Raw genomic sequence first — 18,001 nt, 5'->3', positions numbered from 1 at the left:
ACCTACCGCCCTACCTTTGAAGACACTGCTTCTGGCGTCATTACGCGGCCCGCCTGCGTCCCCTGACGTCAGCCCGTCCACGGTTCTTCCATCCCTGTTATAGGCTTCAACCTCACAGCCTTTGGTGGGTTTTAGTCGCCCTCATGACCTTTTTTGATTAACGTTTGTTTTATTATAAAAGATACGTGTTTTTATCTCCCTTTGCAGGCGATACTTATCCAGTCTAGCGAACTAAAATGTAAAAAGCCGGGCCGGGATTTCATCGTTTGACCGTGGGGGTAGACATGTTGTAGTTTTTCTCCGCGTGAGAGTCTGTTAGAAACAAACGGAACTCCCCGGAAAAACTGACTACAAATCCCGGTGCACCCCGCGCGAGTGGGATATTCCATTATCTGCACGGGACAGGGGTAGGGTATTCGAGTGTCAGAGGGCGAAGGTGAGTGATGACAGTAGGCGGTAAGTGCATGTCAGGCGGGGCGCAGTTAACGTGATCGCCAGGAACTATAATGCTAGGCCCTGACTATAAATGAATCATATTTGTAGCTTTTGAACATGAAACTGACAAATATATACGACAATGAACTGCGGTTATTGCAGGTCTGAAACAAACAGAAATTTCTGGAGAAACTCAGCAGGTCTGGAGTTCTGAGTTATCAGTTCTGAAGAAAGGTCTTTGGACTCGAAATCTTAAGTCTTTTTGTTTTAGTTTCCATTGATGTTGCCAGACCATCCGAGTTTCACCGCTACTTTCTGTTTCTGTTTGTGACTGACAGATATGTGTTTGATTAGATAACACTGCGAGCTGGATATGTGGAAACTGATTACTCTCAGTTGCATAAGTGAGTGAAAGGTCAGTTCTGTAATGTGTAGATCACGGCAGTTCAGGGAGACTAAGAAACCATAAATTTTCCATAAAACCATGCAGGTAATGAAATGAAGTTTGGAAATAGGTAATGTAATGTGTCAAAATGCGCATGCAAAGTTGCATAACTGTAGTATCAGCGTTGGTTGTATTGTACTAATGTCTAACTGGCAGCTGCAAAAGTTGTAAACGAACTTACTACTTAATTCCACAATCTGTACAGCACTATTCTCACGACTCCTATTGATGTTGGCCTTGTTGCTATCCTGAAAACTTGCTGAGAATACTGTTGCAAGTAATTCACCTCCTTACTCCCCAAAGCATGTCTGCCATTTACAAGGCCCAAGCTAGGAGTGTGATGGAATACGCCCACTTGCCTGGGTGGTACAGCTCCAGCAACACAAGAAGCTTGACACCGTCCAGGACAGGCCTGCCTGCTTGATTGGCACCACATCCACAAGCATCCACTCATTCCACCACTGATGCTCAGTAGCAGCCGTGTGTATCATTTACAGGATGCACTGCAGAAGTTCCACAAAGATCTTTAGACAGCACCTTCTAAGCCCATAGTTATTTCCATCTAGATACACGGGAACACTACCACCTGCAAGTCCACCTCCAAGCTACTCACCATCCTGACTTGGAAATATATCGCCATTCCTTCACTGTCACTGAATTAAAATACTGGAATTCCCTCCCTAACAGCAAATGGACTGCAGCAGTTTAAGGAGGCAGCTCACCACCACCTTATCAAGGGCAACTAGGGAAGGGCAATAAATACTGGTCCAGCAAGTGACACCCATGTCTCACAACTGAATACAAAAAATGTGATGGCTTAGTGGTATAATTGCCACACTATTAATCCAGATACCCAGGTAATGATCTGGTGGTCCTGTTTCTGCCATGGCAGATGGTAGAATTTGAAATCAATGAAAAAAACGAATTACAAGTCTAATGTTGACAGAGACAGTAGGAACTGCAGATGCTGGAGAATCTGAGATAACAAGGTGTAGAGCTGGATGAACACAGCAGGCCAAGCAGCATCAGAGGAGCAGGAAAGCAACCATTGTGGATTGTCAGAGAAACACTAGTGGCTCACGGATGTCCTTGAAATAACCGTACAAAGGCCAGTATCCTGTCACCAAGTCACCCTTTATTTACATGTGCATAGTACATGGACTCTCATCAGTTAGCCCAGAGCCAGTCCCTAGAGTGAGGATACTCTCTGAATCTTCTGTTTACATCTGTCAGCCAGGGCTCCCTAATTGGCCCGGGTTAACAAACCCAATCAAGGCTCTCATAGTCAATGAGATCCGCCTGGCCTTTGTTCCAATCACTAAATTCCTTTAGGAGAAGAAACTGTCATCTTACCAGGTTTAGCCTACATGTGACTCCAGACCTTACAACAATGTGGTTCACCCATGACTACTTTTGGGCAATTAAATACAGGCAATAAATGCTAACCTAGCCAGTGATATCTACATCCTGAATGAATTTAAAAAAAAAAAAAGTTTCTTAACTTCTGAAATGCTTTATTGCCATGTGTTCGAAGTTTCCTGTTGTAATATAGGAAATACAGCAGGTAATTTACATGCAGGAAGCTTCGAATTGAATAACTGCTGAGTCTGCAATTTATTGACGTAAATATTGAACTGGACAAAATTTGACTTCCTACTAACCCCTCAGGTACATCACTTGAAACTTTGCTGCAACAGAGCAACATCTGATTAACCTAACCCATTGTTCCCTGTCCATCAGGCATTGTTTTATCTGTTATTACATTTTCTTTAGAACCATGCCCATGACACTTACTAACAAGCTTTATATGAGACATCTTATCAAACACCTACTGAAAGTCCATTCGGATAGCTCAGAGAAAATAATAGTCCATCAGTCAATTGTTAACAAAGCATTCCTGGCAAACACAACTTTCCTTTCCAAAATGAGTGTCAGCAGACCCTGATTAACTCTTGCATTTCTTTGTGCTAATGATCTTTTGTTTCCCCTCATGGGAGAATCTAGGACCAAAGGGCAAAATCCCAGAACAAGGGATCACCCATTTAAGACAGAGATGAGAAGGGATTTCTTTCCCAGAGGGTATTGAATATGTGGAATTCTTTATCACAGGGCGTTGTATAGAGTCAACATCTTTTTCCCAGGGTAAGAGAGACCAAAACTAGAGGGCTGTTGAGGCTGGTCATTAAATATATTCAAGGCTGAGACAGACAGATTTTTAATCTAGTCGGGGGATCAAATGTTTGGGGTAAAGGCAGAAAAGTGGAGTTGAGGACTGTTGGATTATTCGTGATCTCATTGAATGGTGGAGCCAATGTGTCGGGCTGAATGGCCGATTTCTGCTCCTGTGTCTTAAGGTTCTCATCTTAAGTAATTGTTTATAAGAATTCGTCACCAAGTGATGTTAGACTATTTTTAACTATGGAATCTTGTGTGTGAGTATTCTTTGCTCCTGGCGCATAAAATGAAACTCACTGTGATTGAATGATAATCTTAAATTGTTTTCTGGTGTATTCTTAGCATAGTTTGGGTTAATTAGTAAATGTTGTCACATCTGGTCCTTGACACTGTATTCTGAGATTTGTGAATACCGGCTGGTTGACTGTCCAAGGGGTCTGAATATCTCCTTGCCCTTCACTGTCCAGGGTGCTGGACACCACCATTCCCATTTTCCAGTGAAGCTAGCTTCCCAATTATCTGATGGATATTGGATAGGAGCAGGATTGAACTAGCAGGGTGTGATGTCCTCCATTAGGCAAGAGTTTGGCTGCACACAACCTAATACACTCTTATGTAAAGTTTACAATCAGAGTTCGGGGTGGGGGGGATGGCTGCTGGCCCCTTTTAGATTTGCTGACTGGCACCTTTGTCTCCAAAGCAATTCTTAAAGAGGATGAAATGACTGCGAAACACTTCTGAAGAACACACCAGGCTCTGAGTACCATCCATGTAAACATACTCCCTCCTTAGAGTTAAGAGAGGGAATGGGAGAAAATTGGCAAGAAATTAACCTTGATTCACAACTTCAACAGTTGGCTTTTACTGATATTTATAAATTGCTAAAGCTGTCTTTTGTCTACCGAGGCAAACCAGATTTCAAAGGGAAAGACACTTATGCCAGTTTGGCTCAGTAATGCATTTTCTTCTTGCTGTTGCTTCTATTCCAACATCAGCCTTCTTTCATGCGTTTTGTGTGATAATACTCTGCTGCAGTATTGTATTGCTGGATATGACAGCCCTGGGATGAGGTCCTTAAACTGGGCCAAAAACAGAAATTGTTGGAGAAACTCAGCACTTCTGGCAGTGTCTGTGGGAAGAAAGCAAAGTTAAAGTTTTGAGTCCAGTGATTCTTCATCAGAGAAGATGGGGAGGCAATGGCCTAGTGATATTATCACTAGACTATTAATCCAGAGACCCAGGTTCAAATCCTGCAGATGGTAGAATTTGAATTCAATGTTTTAAAAAATCTGGGATTAAGAGTTTAGTGATGACCATGCAAAACTTTGTCAACTGTTGGAAACACCTGTCTGGTTCACTGATGTCCTTTAGGCAAGGAAGTCTGCCATCCTTACCCAGTTGGGCCTACATGTGAGTCCAGATCAACAGCAATGGGGTTGACTTTCAACTGCCCTTTGGGTAATGAGGGATAGGCAATAAATATCAGCATAGCCATTGATGCCCATGTCCCGTGAATGAATTAAAAAAAATGTAGTTCTTTTACCTAGTTCCAAACTCCTGCCTTTCCCCATGTATCCCTGAATGTTATTTTTATCCAAATAATCATCCAATGCTCTCTTGAATGCCTCAATTGAACTTGCCTCCATTTTTTCCAGACAATACATTCTGTACCCTAACTACTCAGTGTGAAAAAGTATTTTGCACATCACCTTTGCTTCGCTTGCACATCATTTTAAATCTTTGGCATGTCATTCTTTTTTCTTTTAAAGAGTGGGAACAGCTTCTCTCTATTAACTCCATCCAGCCCACTCATGATTTTGAAAGCCTGTATTAAATCTTCTTTCAGCCTTCTTCTCCAAAGGAGAACATTCCAAACTTTTTCAATCTCTCCTCATGCCTGAAGTTTCTCATTCCTGGATCCATCCTTGTAATTCTCTCCTGCACACTCTCCAATGCATTCATATTTTTCCTATAGTGTAACATCCACAATTGTACAGACTGCTCCAGCTGAGGTCGAACAAGTGTCTTTAGAAGTTCAACATTACTTCTTGTATCCTATGCTCCTATTAATAAAGCTGAGGACACTGTATGCTTTAATAACAATCTCCACCTGTCAAACTACCATCAATGAACTGTGCACATCTATACCTAGGTCCCTCTGCTCCTGCATCCTCTTTAGAATTGTACCCTCTATTTTATATTGTCTTTCAATGTTATTCCGGCCAAAATGTATCACCTCACACTTCTCTGCATTGAACCTTATCCGCTACCTTTCTGCCCACTCCATAACTTGTCCATGTCCTTTTGGGAGTTTCACACTGTCCTCCTCATAGCTTACAATTTTTCCATGTCTAGTGTCATACTGAGCAGCAACTGAAAATATCATTACGGCTTGCTTAAATACATAGCCAGAATCTAAATATAACAAGGTGTTCAGAACGTTTATTTTGTTTCCAAATGTTAATATTCCAAAGACTGAAACTTTTAGCAGGTGTTTTGGAATTCAGTACCCTAAAAATTAAGTACCATGATGGACAAGTAAAAATTTTGCGATTAAGTTCTCAGAATCTTTCAGGTGAATTGATTTTCCTAAAATCAGGACTCTCTATTGTATTTAATAGAATGTAATGAATACTCATTTACACCTGATCCTGCAGAAATTAAATCATGAGCGCAATCTTGTTAAACAAGAAATCAAGGTAGCATTTGACCATTTAATTTGGATTGCACCAAGGCTGCTCAGCTACTGATCTCATTTCAGCTTTTGTTCAAATACAGACAGTGATAGCCCTTGACGTCAAGGCTGCATTTGACCAAGTGTGGCATCAAGGATTCCTAGCAAAACTAGAGTCAATGGGAATCAGGATGAAACCTTTCTGCTGATTGGAGACAAACTTCACTTAAAGGACGAAGGTTTTGGTTGTTGGAGGTCCGTCATCTCAGCTCCAGGACATCTTTCTCTGCTATTACCTCTGGGTTGCACATATCCATCCTTGCAACCCTAGGCTCAACCATGTTCAGCTGCTTCATTAATGATCTACACTCTATTGTAAGATGTCTTCAAAAATCCCATGGAGATTTTTGCTGATGATTGCGCAATGTACTCCAATACTGAGGTAGTGCACGTCTGGATGCAGCAAGATCTGGACAGTATCCAAGTTTGGACTGAGAATTGGTAAGTAATATTCACACTACAGAAGTACCAGACAATGCCCATGTCCAACAAGAGATGTTCTAATGGTCATTCCTTGAAAATCAATGGCACTGCCATCACTGAATCTCTCATTATCAACATGCTGTGCTTATCATTGACCAGAAACTGAAATGAACCAGCCATATAAATACTGTGGCTTCAAGAGCAGGTCAGAGGCTAGGAATTATATGGTGAATAACTGATTTCCTGACTCCTGAAAGCTTGTCCATCATTTTCAAGGCTTAAGTCAGGAGTGTGATGGAATACTCTTCACTTGCCTCGAGGAGTGCATTTCCAACAACATTCAAGAAACCCAATGCCATCTAGTACAAATCAGCCTGCTTGATTGCCACCTGATCCACTGCTGATGATGCATTGTGGCAGGAGAGTGTATCATCATCTACAAGATGCATTGCAGGAACTCACCAAGGCTCCTTAGACCACATCTTCCACGTTCACAAACCCTACCATCCAGAAGGACAAGGGCAGTGTGTACATGAGCGCATCACTACTTGCAAGCTCCCTTCAAGCTGCACACCATCCTGACTTAGAGAACCATATTGCTGTTCCTTTTACTTGCTCCTAGATCAAAATCCATGGACTGCACTGCTTAAGTATTTCACAGTTGTGAGAGTTTAGGAGAACTGTGAGAGAAGGTGGAGAGGTGGTGGTGTACATGCTGACCCTGAGGTTGTAGATGATTTTACCAAGAGGGCACCTGAAGAAGATGATGGGGGTGGGGTTGCAAGGATGGATATGTGGGACCCAGAGGGGTAGGAAGAGAAGGCATTGCTGGAGTTCTTTCAGCTACTATTTGATAAGGGAAGGAAACACATACAAATGTAATCCATCTGAATCAGAAAACAGATGAGTTGGCGATAGGGATGACATGTTTGAGATTGTGAAAGGCTTCAGTTGTGAGGGGTTAAGAAGGATAAAATAAATAATGCATCACACTTGTTGAGAATGTTATTGTGAGATTGAATAGGGCTCTTCCACTATTTTTGAAACCTGATTGATTCAAGAGAATCAAACAAAATGTTGAAAGATGGGCATAGATTTGGGAAATTTTGAGAGCTTGGGAGAGTAAAGAGAGGTTAAACATGAGGTAGTTTTGTCCAAGTTGTAAAAGTGTTCCGGATTGCATGAGAGGAGAAGGAACACTTTATAATACCAGAGATAGTAGGAACTGCAGATGCTGGAGAATCCGAGACAACAAGGTGCAGGGCTGGATGAACACAGCAGGCCAAGCAGCATCATAGGAGCAGACTATGATGCTGCTTGGCCTACTTTATAATACCAGCTAGCATGAGCCAAGTAGAGAGAGTAGTTTTGGGAGAATGGCAAAAGAGAATGAGGCTCGACTTTGGCTTGCCAACTACAACATCGTCACTCCCCTCCCCAGGCATGCAGAACGCTCCTGGATCCTCAGGGAAATACTGTTTGACGGGAGAGAATCACCAGGGTGTTACTCCTGCCCTTACTCTAAGAGTGTCTTTCATGTCCTCCAGCCAAATGGCGATGAGGTTATATCCAATTTTCCCTTGTTTAGTCTTTGTCATTCTTTCTAAGAGCCTTTTTCCACAGAATTTGGAAAAATAGTCTCTCTTAATGTTGGGAGTTTATAACAAATCATCTCACACCAGTACTGAGCTTGTTTTCCCCAGAGACTGCGCACTATAAGTAATTCGTTAGCTTGTCTTGCCTGTTATGTACATAAATCTCCGGTCCTGAACATTCTGTTGGGCATTCTTGGCAGACTTCTTGTTTTTGTGGACGGGTCAAGATGAAACAGAGAGGCAGTCTGGACTAACAAAGAGTAGGAGGCAGACTGGACTAGCAAAGTGTCTGAAAAGCCAGGCTTAAATTGAATCAGGAATTAAAATATGGAAAGTCAGTTTTCTCAATTAGAAGCTGTCCTTAGTCTGTTTGTATATGTTTTTTTTTCTGGTTTTGTGTTGTTATGGGAGAAATTGAAGAGCCTGAAATTATTGCTTATGTTCAGTCATGCACCTTTGACAAATAAAATGACTTCTTGATATTACCGTGTCAGATTATTTATCTGTTACATCATGTGCAAGGTTAGAGAAATGCAACTAAGGGTATGATTTAGAGTCATGATAACCAGCTTGCATTTCATTGTTCGAGCCATGGAAGTTAACCATGCCACAAATGTAGATTGCCAACCTTGCCATGGAAAGGGTGTGAAATTCATTTCAAGGGGTAGCGGTCAGGATTGAATTTGAAAGTATCTTACACAGATTGAAAACTGTAACTCTTACCAGTTGTAAGAGTTTAGGACTCTGAAGTGCCTTCTGCAAAATCTGTGTATGCAACATCCACTGATACCCTCCCCCACTCTTTCTGTCTCCACCAACTCAGGAACTGTTGAAGAGTCTATTACCTTTAGTGAGACATGATCTACCTTTCACTAGAGTGCTGATTCCCCCCAATCAGCTTATACGTTACTAAGTGCTCACCAACTCTGTGTCACCATTGATGGATTACAGAAAATTTTCCCAGGAATGATCTTCACAGACCAGCTTGTAGGTTTCAGTTTGCTGCTCCTTTTAGTTTGTATGAGGTGCAAAGTTTTCTACTTCCTAACCTTTTGGTGGAATTCAGAGTTCTGATGGATTATACCTGATACTCACTCACTTGTTTCTTCTTTAATATCTTTGAATGAAAATTAGGTCTGGGGGCTTTCCCAACTTCAATCCCACTATTTTATCCATTGTTTTTGGTTTGTTTGTTTTGATCCACATGAAATCTTTCCCATTGCTGACCTGCAGATCACTGAACTACAGCCTTCTGTGTTTCTCTGGTTTTGCATCTTGCATTGTGTTGACCAATGATGAAATATTAATTAACACTCAGCCTCACCACACTGTTGCTGTCCTTTCTGAGTATGGTCCTTTATCCTCTAAATGGAGTTCAATGTAGTTGACTGTGAGAACCTCTTTCAACACCCTGCCTTGTCCAGCTGTGCAGGAACTACATTGAAATGCTCCATAATTACCTACTAGAACATCGTTCCAGCATTTCCTTGCTCCTGCATTCTCTTCCTCCTTGCATGGGCACTTTCAGAGTCACCACAATCTGTCTAGGAGCAGGAGGAGGTCTTCAAACCTATCTATACATTTAACTAGATTGTGACTAAGCTATTTCTTTTTTTAAAATTTATTCATTTGTGGGATGTGGACATCGCTGGCTGACCAGCATTTATTGCTCATCCCTAGTTGCCCTTCAAAAGGTGATGTTGAGCTGCCTTCCTGAACCGCTGCAGTCCACCTGCTGTGGGTTGACCCTCAATACCATTAGGGAGGGAATTCCAGGATTTTGACCCAGCGACAGTGAAGGAATGGCGATATATTTCCAAGTCAGGATGGTGAGTGGCTTGGAGGGGAACTTGAAGGTGGTGGTGTTCCCATATGTCTGCTGCCCTTGTCCTTCTAGATGGAAGCAGTTGTCGGTTTGGAAGGTGCTGTCTGAGGATCTTTGGTGAATTTCTGCAGTGTCTTGTAGATAATACACCCTGCTGCTACTGAGCATTGGTGGTGGAGGGAGTAGATACTTATGGATGTAGTGCCAATCAAGCAGGCTGCTTTGTCCCGGATGGTGTCAAGCTTCTTGAGTGTTGTTGGAGCTCTACTTATCCAGGTAAGTGGGGAGTATTTCATCAGACTCCTGACTTGTGCCTTGTCTACGGTGGACAGGCTTTGAGGAGTCAGGAGGTGAGTTACTCGCTGCAGTATTCTCGGCTTCTGGCCTGCTCTTGTAGCCACTGTGTTTATGTGTCGAGTCCAATTGAGCTTCTGGTCAATGGTAACCTCCAGGATGTTGATAGTGGGGGATTCAGTGATGGTAACACCATTGATGTCAAGGGGTGGTGATTAGATTGTCTCTTGTTGGTGATGGTCATAGCCTGGCATTTGTGTGGCATGAATGTCGCTTGCCACTTGTCAGCCCAAGCCTGGATATTGTCCAGATCTTGTTGCATTTGAACACAGACTGCTTCAGTATCTGAGGAGTGTTGGATGGTGCTGAACATTGTGCAAATATCAGTGAACATCCCCATTTCTGACCTTATGATGGAGGGAAGGTCGTTGATGAAGCCGCTGAAGATGGTTGGGCCTAGGACGCTGCCCTGAGGAACTCCTGCAGAGATGTCCTGGAGCTGAGATGATTGGCCTCCAACAACCATGACCATCTTCCTAAGTGTCAGGTATGACTCTAACCACTGGAGAGTTTGCCCCCTGATACCCATTGATTCCAGTTTTGCTAGGGCTCCTTGATGCCACACTCGGTTGAACGCATCCTTAATGTCAAGGGTTGTTGCTTTCACTTCACGTGTGGAATTCAGCTCTTTTGTCCAAGTTTGAACCAAAGCTGTAATGAGGTCAGGAGCTGAGTGGCCCTGGCAGAACTCAAACTAGGCATTGCTGAGGAGGTGTTGCTTGATAGCACTGTTGATAACACCTTCCATCACTTTACTGATGATTGAGAGTAGACTGATGGGGCGGTAATTGGCCAGGCTGGATTTGTCCTGCTTTTTGTGTACAGGACATACTTGGGCAATTTTCCACATTACCGGGTAGATACCAGTGTTGTAATTGTATTGGAACAGCTTTACTAGGGGAACAGCAAGTTCTGGAGCACAAGTCTTCAGTACTATTGCCGGAATGTTGTCAGGGCCCATAGCCACTGCTGGCTGAAGATTGTTGCGAATGCTTCAGCCTTATCTTTTGTACGGATGTGCTGGGTTTTTCCATCATTGAGGATGGGGATATTTCTGGAGCCTTCTCCTTCAGTGAGTTGTTTAATTGTCTACCACCATTCACAACTGGATGTGGCAGGACTGCAGAGCTTAGATCTGATCTTGCTCTCGAGCTGCCTTTTTCAACTGCTGCAGTTCACCTGCTGTGTATTGACCCACAATTCCCTTTACGGAGGGAATTTCAGCATTTTGACCCAGTGACAGTGAAGGAATGCCAATATATTTCCAAGTCAGGATGGTGAGTGGCTTGGAGGGGACCTTGAGGGTGGCGGTGTTTCTATGTATCTGCTGCTCTTGTCCTTCTAGATGGAAGGTGCTGTTTCTTAAGTTTATTTAGCAGACTGGTATTGTAAGCCTTTGTCTAACAGATCTTTAGATCGCAGTTTTTAAAAGATTTCAGTTGATCTCCCTGACTATAACAGCTTTTTGAAGGAGAGAGTTCCAGCTTTCCATTACCCTTACTGTGAAGCAGTGCTAATTGATATCATCCCTTTGCAGCCAAACTCTCATTTTAAGAATATGCAATCTTGGCATGACAGCATTTATTTGTTTCTCTGCAAAGTCAACTGCTGACTGCCTCTGCCGCAGATGTTTTGACTGAATCTGCACTCGTGACTCCCTTCATTGGTACCCAGGCTTGGACAGATCTTAAAGTTCCTTTAAATCAACTTTGGGAAAACCAAAGACATAACTTTAGGCAACGCACCAAAAATTCTGCTCCCTTTCTATTTGCCCACCCTAGTCACTCACTTGAGTTGAACCAGATAGGTCACAGGCGTAGGCTTCTGTTTAATGTTTGGGAGGGCTTTGACCACATTCTGAATGGGGTGGGGGTCCCTGTCTGATGTTCAGAGGGATGGGATGCATCTGACCTAGAGGGGAACCAATATCCTAGCAGGGAAATTTGCTTGTGCTACTCAGGAGGCTTTAAACTAGTATGGGGGAGGGGTGGTAGTGGGATCCAAAATAGTAGAGAGAAAAGAGAGAAGCTTGAGGTTGGTACAGGTAGTTAAGGGGAGCAAGTTAAATTGACAAGACAGGAAAGAACATGGTAGAAAACAAAGTAAAACTGATGAATTAAATCCATTTATTTCAATGCAAGAGGCCTGTCAGGTCTGGAATGTCGGAGGATGAGGGGTGACCTTATAGAGGTTTATAAAATCATGAAGGGCATAGATAAGGTGAATATTCAATGTCTTTTTCCAAGAGTAGGGGAGTACAAAACTAGAGGGCATAGGTTACAGGGGAAAGGGGAAAGTTTTAAAAGATACCTGAGGGGGATCTTTTTCACACGGAGGGTGGCGTAGGTATGGAATGATCTGCCAGAGGAAGTGATAGAGGAGGGTACAATTATAACATTTAAAAGACATTTGGACAGGTAGGTGAATAGGAAAGGTTTAGAGCGATATGGGCCAATTGCAGGCAAATGGGACTAGTTCAGTTTTGGATAACTGGTTGGCACGGACGAGTTGGAGCAAATGGTCTGTTTCCATGCTGTATGACTCCATGAGTTTTATTTTTCTGATTCTTTTAGCCCAACTAGCCTAACTTGGATTGTCAACTTGCTCCATTGGGAACTGCACTTTAGATTGTCCCTGTCTTCTTACTCTGAACTCCTCAGATGATCTCGCTTGGGCAGAGTGGAAGATTCCTTTCTTTGGCAGATTGGAAAAATAACTTCTTTCTGTATAAATATACAAAACAAAGCATGATGCGTGAGGAGATGAATAAAAAAGAAGCATGAGGTTGAATGTTTTTCATTGCTTTGCAGATGTGGCTTTATGGCTTGTTGTCTGTATGGCTCAGAAAGCTTATTAAAAAATATCAGCAAATACATATGTTAATATCTTTAACAAGTATTATAGGGTAAAGGGAGCAATTGCTCAGTTATAATCTAATAGAGGGTCATTCAGACAATTTCAGAAACAGCAAGATTTAGATTATAGTCTTGGAATGGTTGACTCCCTTGTGTTAAATTGGATATAGCTAATGGCTATCTGGTCATTTCACTGCACTGCCCTACAGGTAGCCAGCAACAGTTTTCTGCAAGGACAGAAACATAAAACTGAGATTTAATGTGAACCTGCAGACCTAGCAGCAACATGATTTTTAAAATTCTCATCACAATGCTTAAAGCCGTCCATGCTGTTCCTCATCATTACTCCCCTGTAGTCTCTATAATCTTTCCTATAGTCCTCTGGGATCTTTGCACTCTTGCCATTCCAGTTTCTTTGGTTATTCCAGTTTTCACTGCTTTATCATTGGTGCTGTGCCTTTAGTTGTCTCAGCTCAAACCTCAAGAAATCCCTCCCTAAACCTTGCCATCTCTCTATCTCTCATTTTTTCTCCTTTGACTCACTTTCAAAACCCACTTTTATTTGCCTAAGCTCTAAGTCACACATCTCAGTGTTTTCTATGGCTTGGTTCAAAATATTTCAAATATGAGTTTGATAATGCTTGCTTGAAGCATTTTGGGACATCTTTACTATCTTCAATGACACAATATTAATGCTAGTTATTACTGTGGCCATCATTTATTAACTAATATTTGTGTTTTTGTTTGGCTGGGTGTTGATGTATGCAGAAACCCAAAATTTGATGTCAGAACTTCTGTACCAAGCTATGGAGTAATCTTCATTCCCTCCCACCTCAAATTCAGAAGAGTTTGTGCTAATATGAATATGCAGTCTTTTTACTTGGTGTAGATTCTAGTTATTTGGAGCTGAGCTTTATAGTTCTCTGCATATGAGCAGAGGGACTCTGTTATATCTGGAACAATTATCCCTGAATCGCAAGGTTTCAGCTTCAGGTCCTGCTCCAGGGCTTGAAGCATAGAATCAAGGCTGACACTCCACTGCAGTAGAGAGAGAGAGAGAGATGCTACACTTTGCAAATCAAACTGAAGCCTGTCTCTTCCACCTCCAGACACAGAAGAAAAGCATGGAGTTTCACCAATAGAAAAGCAAAATACTGTGGATGCTAGGAATGTGAATGTTGCTATATGGACATTGCTAGATTAAATAGTAATATTGGAAGATAACTGAAAGAATATCTGAAGGCCTATGTAGAAAAAGCAGGGGACTGGGATTAATGGGAAAGTTTCTATGAAAGAGACAGCTCAGGCACAATGGGGCTAAATGGCCATCTTGTGTGCTGAATGATTCCATGACATGATGATCGCCACACTTGCTGAAAAATCAGTACAGTGCATCCAAGGGCTCACTGGCTGGTGGGCGATTTATTTATCCTGCCTTCCACTCCATTCAGCTGCTGTATTCCCAGCTGCATAGGGCACTGAGGAAATCTGGATGGTTTGACCTGTATTTGGTGCTGGATGCTGGCTCAGATCCCCTGACAGGCAATGCAAAGATGTAATGATTGAGAGGGGTGAGATGTGAACAGCTCTCTGATAACTTATGGCTTTATGTATCCCAGTATGAAACCTCGCCATTTTAACACCACAGATAAAAAAGATGTGCTTTGTCTGAAAGTGGAGAGCTTATGCTCACCAGTGCCAGTGGAAAGCATGATTTAACAGTTGTCTTTTGATGAGGTTGCCTGCACTCCACTGTCCTTGAGAACTAACCTTGCGGCACACGGGTCAGGAGTGGGGAGGGCTGGAAGTGATTGACACTCAGCTTCTGATACATGCAATGATGGTGTCAGCTTGGGTTTAGTGAATAGACAAATTTAATAGTAAAATCCCTAGGCTGAGTTCAGCTGGGACAGCATGGAAGAGTCTTAACTTGGTACAGGCAGTGCTGACTTGGGACATTAAAAGCAACTGAGAGTCAGCCCACAGTTTATGCCATGATACAACTATGGGGCAAGTGAGGATCCAGTCTCCCAACCATTGCCTCAAACCAGGGCACGGACTGAACCTAGCCTCGTATTATTCTAAACCATGCTGTAGCCACATAGCCAACAGAATGAATCAGAGATGAAAATCATTCCAGTAAATGTCAAAAACCTGTAAGGGGCAGAATACCCAAACCAACCTTAGTTTGTTTGCATACGCAATGTCCTCAGAAGGGGTTAATTCAGTGACATTATTTGGAGCAGAGCACACACGCCCGGAGGCTGTTGGGAATAATAACAGCACTAAATTCCTCGTTTGGTATTGGTGTTTGCAATACACAGGCTCAATTCAACATTTAATATAAACAGGAGACCCTTCACTGCTTATAAAATTTGTTTTCCCTCACGATGTGCTGTGCTTTTCTCTCTATACCCATCAAGTTACATTTTGTCACCCGTCTGATTTGCAAATAAGAAATGAATGTTGCTGCTTTGCCCTCTCACTGGGGAATTAGTCTGTCGCTTCCTTTCAGGCATTAGCTGCTTATCTCTGTCATTCAGAACCAACTTTTGTCAGGGTTTTATCTTTTGTTCTGCTGCAATATCCTCTCATCAAAGTTTCCATGTTCCTCTGGGAGAAAAATAAGATGGGGAGACGCTAGAGATACTCAGCAGGTCATACAGGAACTGTGAAGAGAGAAATGGTTAACATTTCATCAACGTTCTCTCCCAGGAACATTAAGTCTGATGAAAGGTCATTGACTTTCAAAGTATTTTTATTTCAGTTTTAAAATGTTTACCTTGGTGTTCAAATCCCTCCTTGGCCGCACTACTCCTCATTCCTGTCTTCTCCAGCTGTACAACCTGTTTTTATGAGTATTGTAACGGCTTGATGGGAACATATCTAGTAGGGGCATGAGAATAACCAGAATAGAGTAGGGGCCATTAAGGGAGTGTGGAGATCCGGAAGACATTGCTAAGATCGTAAATGAGCAATTTGTATTTCTATTCACAATAAAGAAGGACAGAAGGTCTAGAAATGAGGGAGGGGTACTGAGATACACTTGAACAATTTAGCATGGAGAGGGAAGTATTAACAATTTAGTAGGCTTGGAAGTCAATGTATACCCAAGCTGAAGTGAGATGTATCTAAGGCTACTGTGAGCAGCAAGAGAGGAGATTGCAGAGGCTCTGACATTAGTTTTCCAATCCTCTGGGCCACTGAAGGGGTGGCAGAGGATTGGAGGATAGCTAAACTGGGACAATTATTTGAGAAGGATGTTTCGGAAAACCAGGAATCTACAGGCCTGTAAATCTAACATCTAACTGTTGGAAAAACTTCTGAGCGACAGTATTAATCTCGGCTTAGAGAGGCAAAGATTAATTGAGGATAGTCACAATGCCTTTGTAAGGGGGAGATCATGTCCAACATTCAATTGAATATTTTGAAGAGGTGACTAGGTGTGTAGATGAGGGTAGTGCAATTGGATCTAAAAGTGACTTAGTGACAGGAAGCAAAGGTTGATGTATGAAGGGTGTTTTTGTGACTGGAAGCTTGGTTCAGGGATAAGTATTTTATTGTATTGTATGTAATTAATATTGGATTGTGGCATACCACAGTGTTTGGTGTTGGGGCTCTTGCTGTTTGCTGGGTACATCAATGATCTAGATATGGATGTAGGAGTATGAACAGTAATTTTGCAGATGACATGGAAATTAATGGTGGGGTGTACAGACTTAGACTGCAGGCTGAACAGTGGCAAACGGAATACAATCCTGAAAAATGAGGTGATGCATTTTTGGAGGACTAACAATGCAAGGGAGTATGCATTGAATAGTCAGATGCCAGGAAATGCAGAGGATCAGAGGGACCTTTGTTTGCATGTCTGTAGATCCTTGAGGGCAGCAGGATAGGTAGATAAAGTGGTGAAGAAGATACACGGGATACTTGCCTTTGTTAGTCAAGGCATTTAATACAAGAGCAAGGAAGTTATGATGGAAGTGTGGCCATGCTGACTACTTCTGTTTTTATTCATTCACGGGATGAGGGCGTCGCTGGCCAGGCAGCATTTATCGCCCATCCCTAATTGTCCAGAGGGCATTTAAGAGTCAACCACATTGCTATGGGCCTGGAGTCACATGTAGGCCAGACCAGGTAAGGATGGTAGTTTCCTCCCCTAAAGGACATTAGTGAACCAGATGGGTTTTTCCAACAATTGACAATGGATTCATGGTCATCATTAGACTCCTAATTCCAGATATTTATTGAATTCAAATTCCATTACCTGCTGTGCAGTTCTGGTTGCCATGCTATAAGAAAGATGTTGATTACACTAGAGAGGGTGCAAAGGAGATTCACCAGGATGTTCCCTGGGCTGGAGCGGTTAAGATAGACTGGGATTAGTTTCCTTAGAGCAGAGAAGCTTCCGATGGGGGTGTGGTGGATCTGATTGAGGTGTATAAACTTGTGAGGAGCGCACTCGTGATTGATAGGGAGAAACCTTTCCCCTTGTTGTATAGGTCAGTAATCAGAGGACAAGGAGCAGAATGTTTAGAAGGGTTTTGAGGTACATTTTTATTTTTTAACCCAGAGTTGTGAGTACCTGCAACTCACTGGCTGAAAAAGGTGATAGAGGTAGGAACCCTGAAGAGATTTGCAAACTCTTTAGACTAACAGTTGAATTGCTATAGCATACAAAGCTACAGGCTAAGTGCTGGAAAATGGGATAAGCATAGATGGATGTTTGATGACTGGCATAGACATGATGAGCCAAAGGGCCTCTTCCTGTGCCATAAAAATTCTGACTCTAATCCTGCAATCCTGAGCTGTCATGCTCCTCCAGTTCCAATCTCACAAATATCCCCCAGGTTTTTGCTCCACCGTTTGTAACCATGCCTTCATTTGCCTGGATGCTACCTCCTTGCTTTCTTTCCCTGAACCTCTCCCTATCTTCCTCTCTCTCCTGTTATGTTACTCGTTGAAACCTACATTTTGGACTAAGCCTTTTGGTCATCAGACCGAATATTTTTCTAAATAAAAACCAAAAGAACTGCGGATGCTATAAATCCGGAACAAAAACAAAGTTGCTGGGAAAGCTCAGCAGGTCCGGCAGCATCTGTGGAGGAGAAAACAGAGTTAACGTTTCAGGTCCGGTGACCCTTCCTCAGAACTGGGGAA

At 42.5% G+C, this 18,001-nt stretch overlaps 1 protein-coding gene across 1 annotated transcript in view; it reads left to right on the top strand.

The window, feature by feature from the left end:
• Positions 1-404: 404 nt before the first annotated feature.
• The window catches only part of adck1 (aarF domain containing kinase 1), a 399,982-nt gene continuing 382,385 nt past the window's right edge, over positions 405-18,001 (top strand). The window contains exon 1 of the mRNA XM_048600420.1: positions 405-456. Coding sequence (XP_048456377.1) covers positions 444-456 — 13 coding nt within the window. The 5' untranslated portion in view covers positions 405-443. The remainder of the gene's footprint in view (positions 457-18,001) is intronic.

The sequence above is a fragment of the Rhincodon typus genome, chromosome 8 (genome assembly GCF_021869965.1).
Source record: "Rhincodon typus isolate 14 chromosome 8, sRhiTyp1.1, whole genome shotgun sequence".
Lineage (NCBI taxonomy): Eukaryota > Metazoa > Chordata > Chondrichthyes > Orectolobiformes > Rhincodontidae > Rhincodon > Rhincodon typus.
Note: the sequence above shows the minus strand (reverse complement) of the source record. Positions and strands in the feature narration are given on the sequence as shown.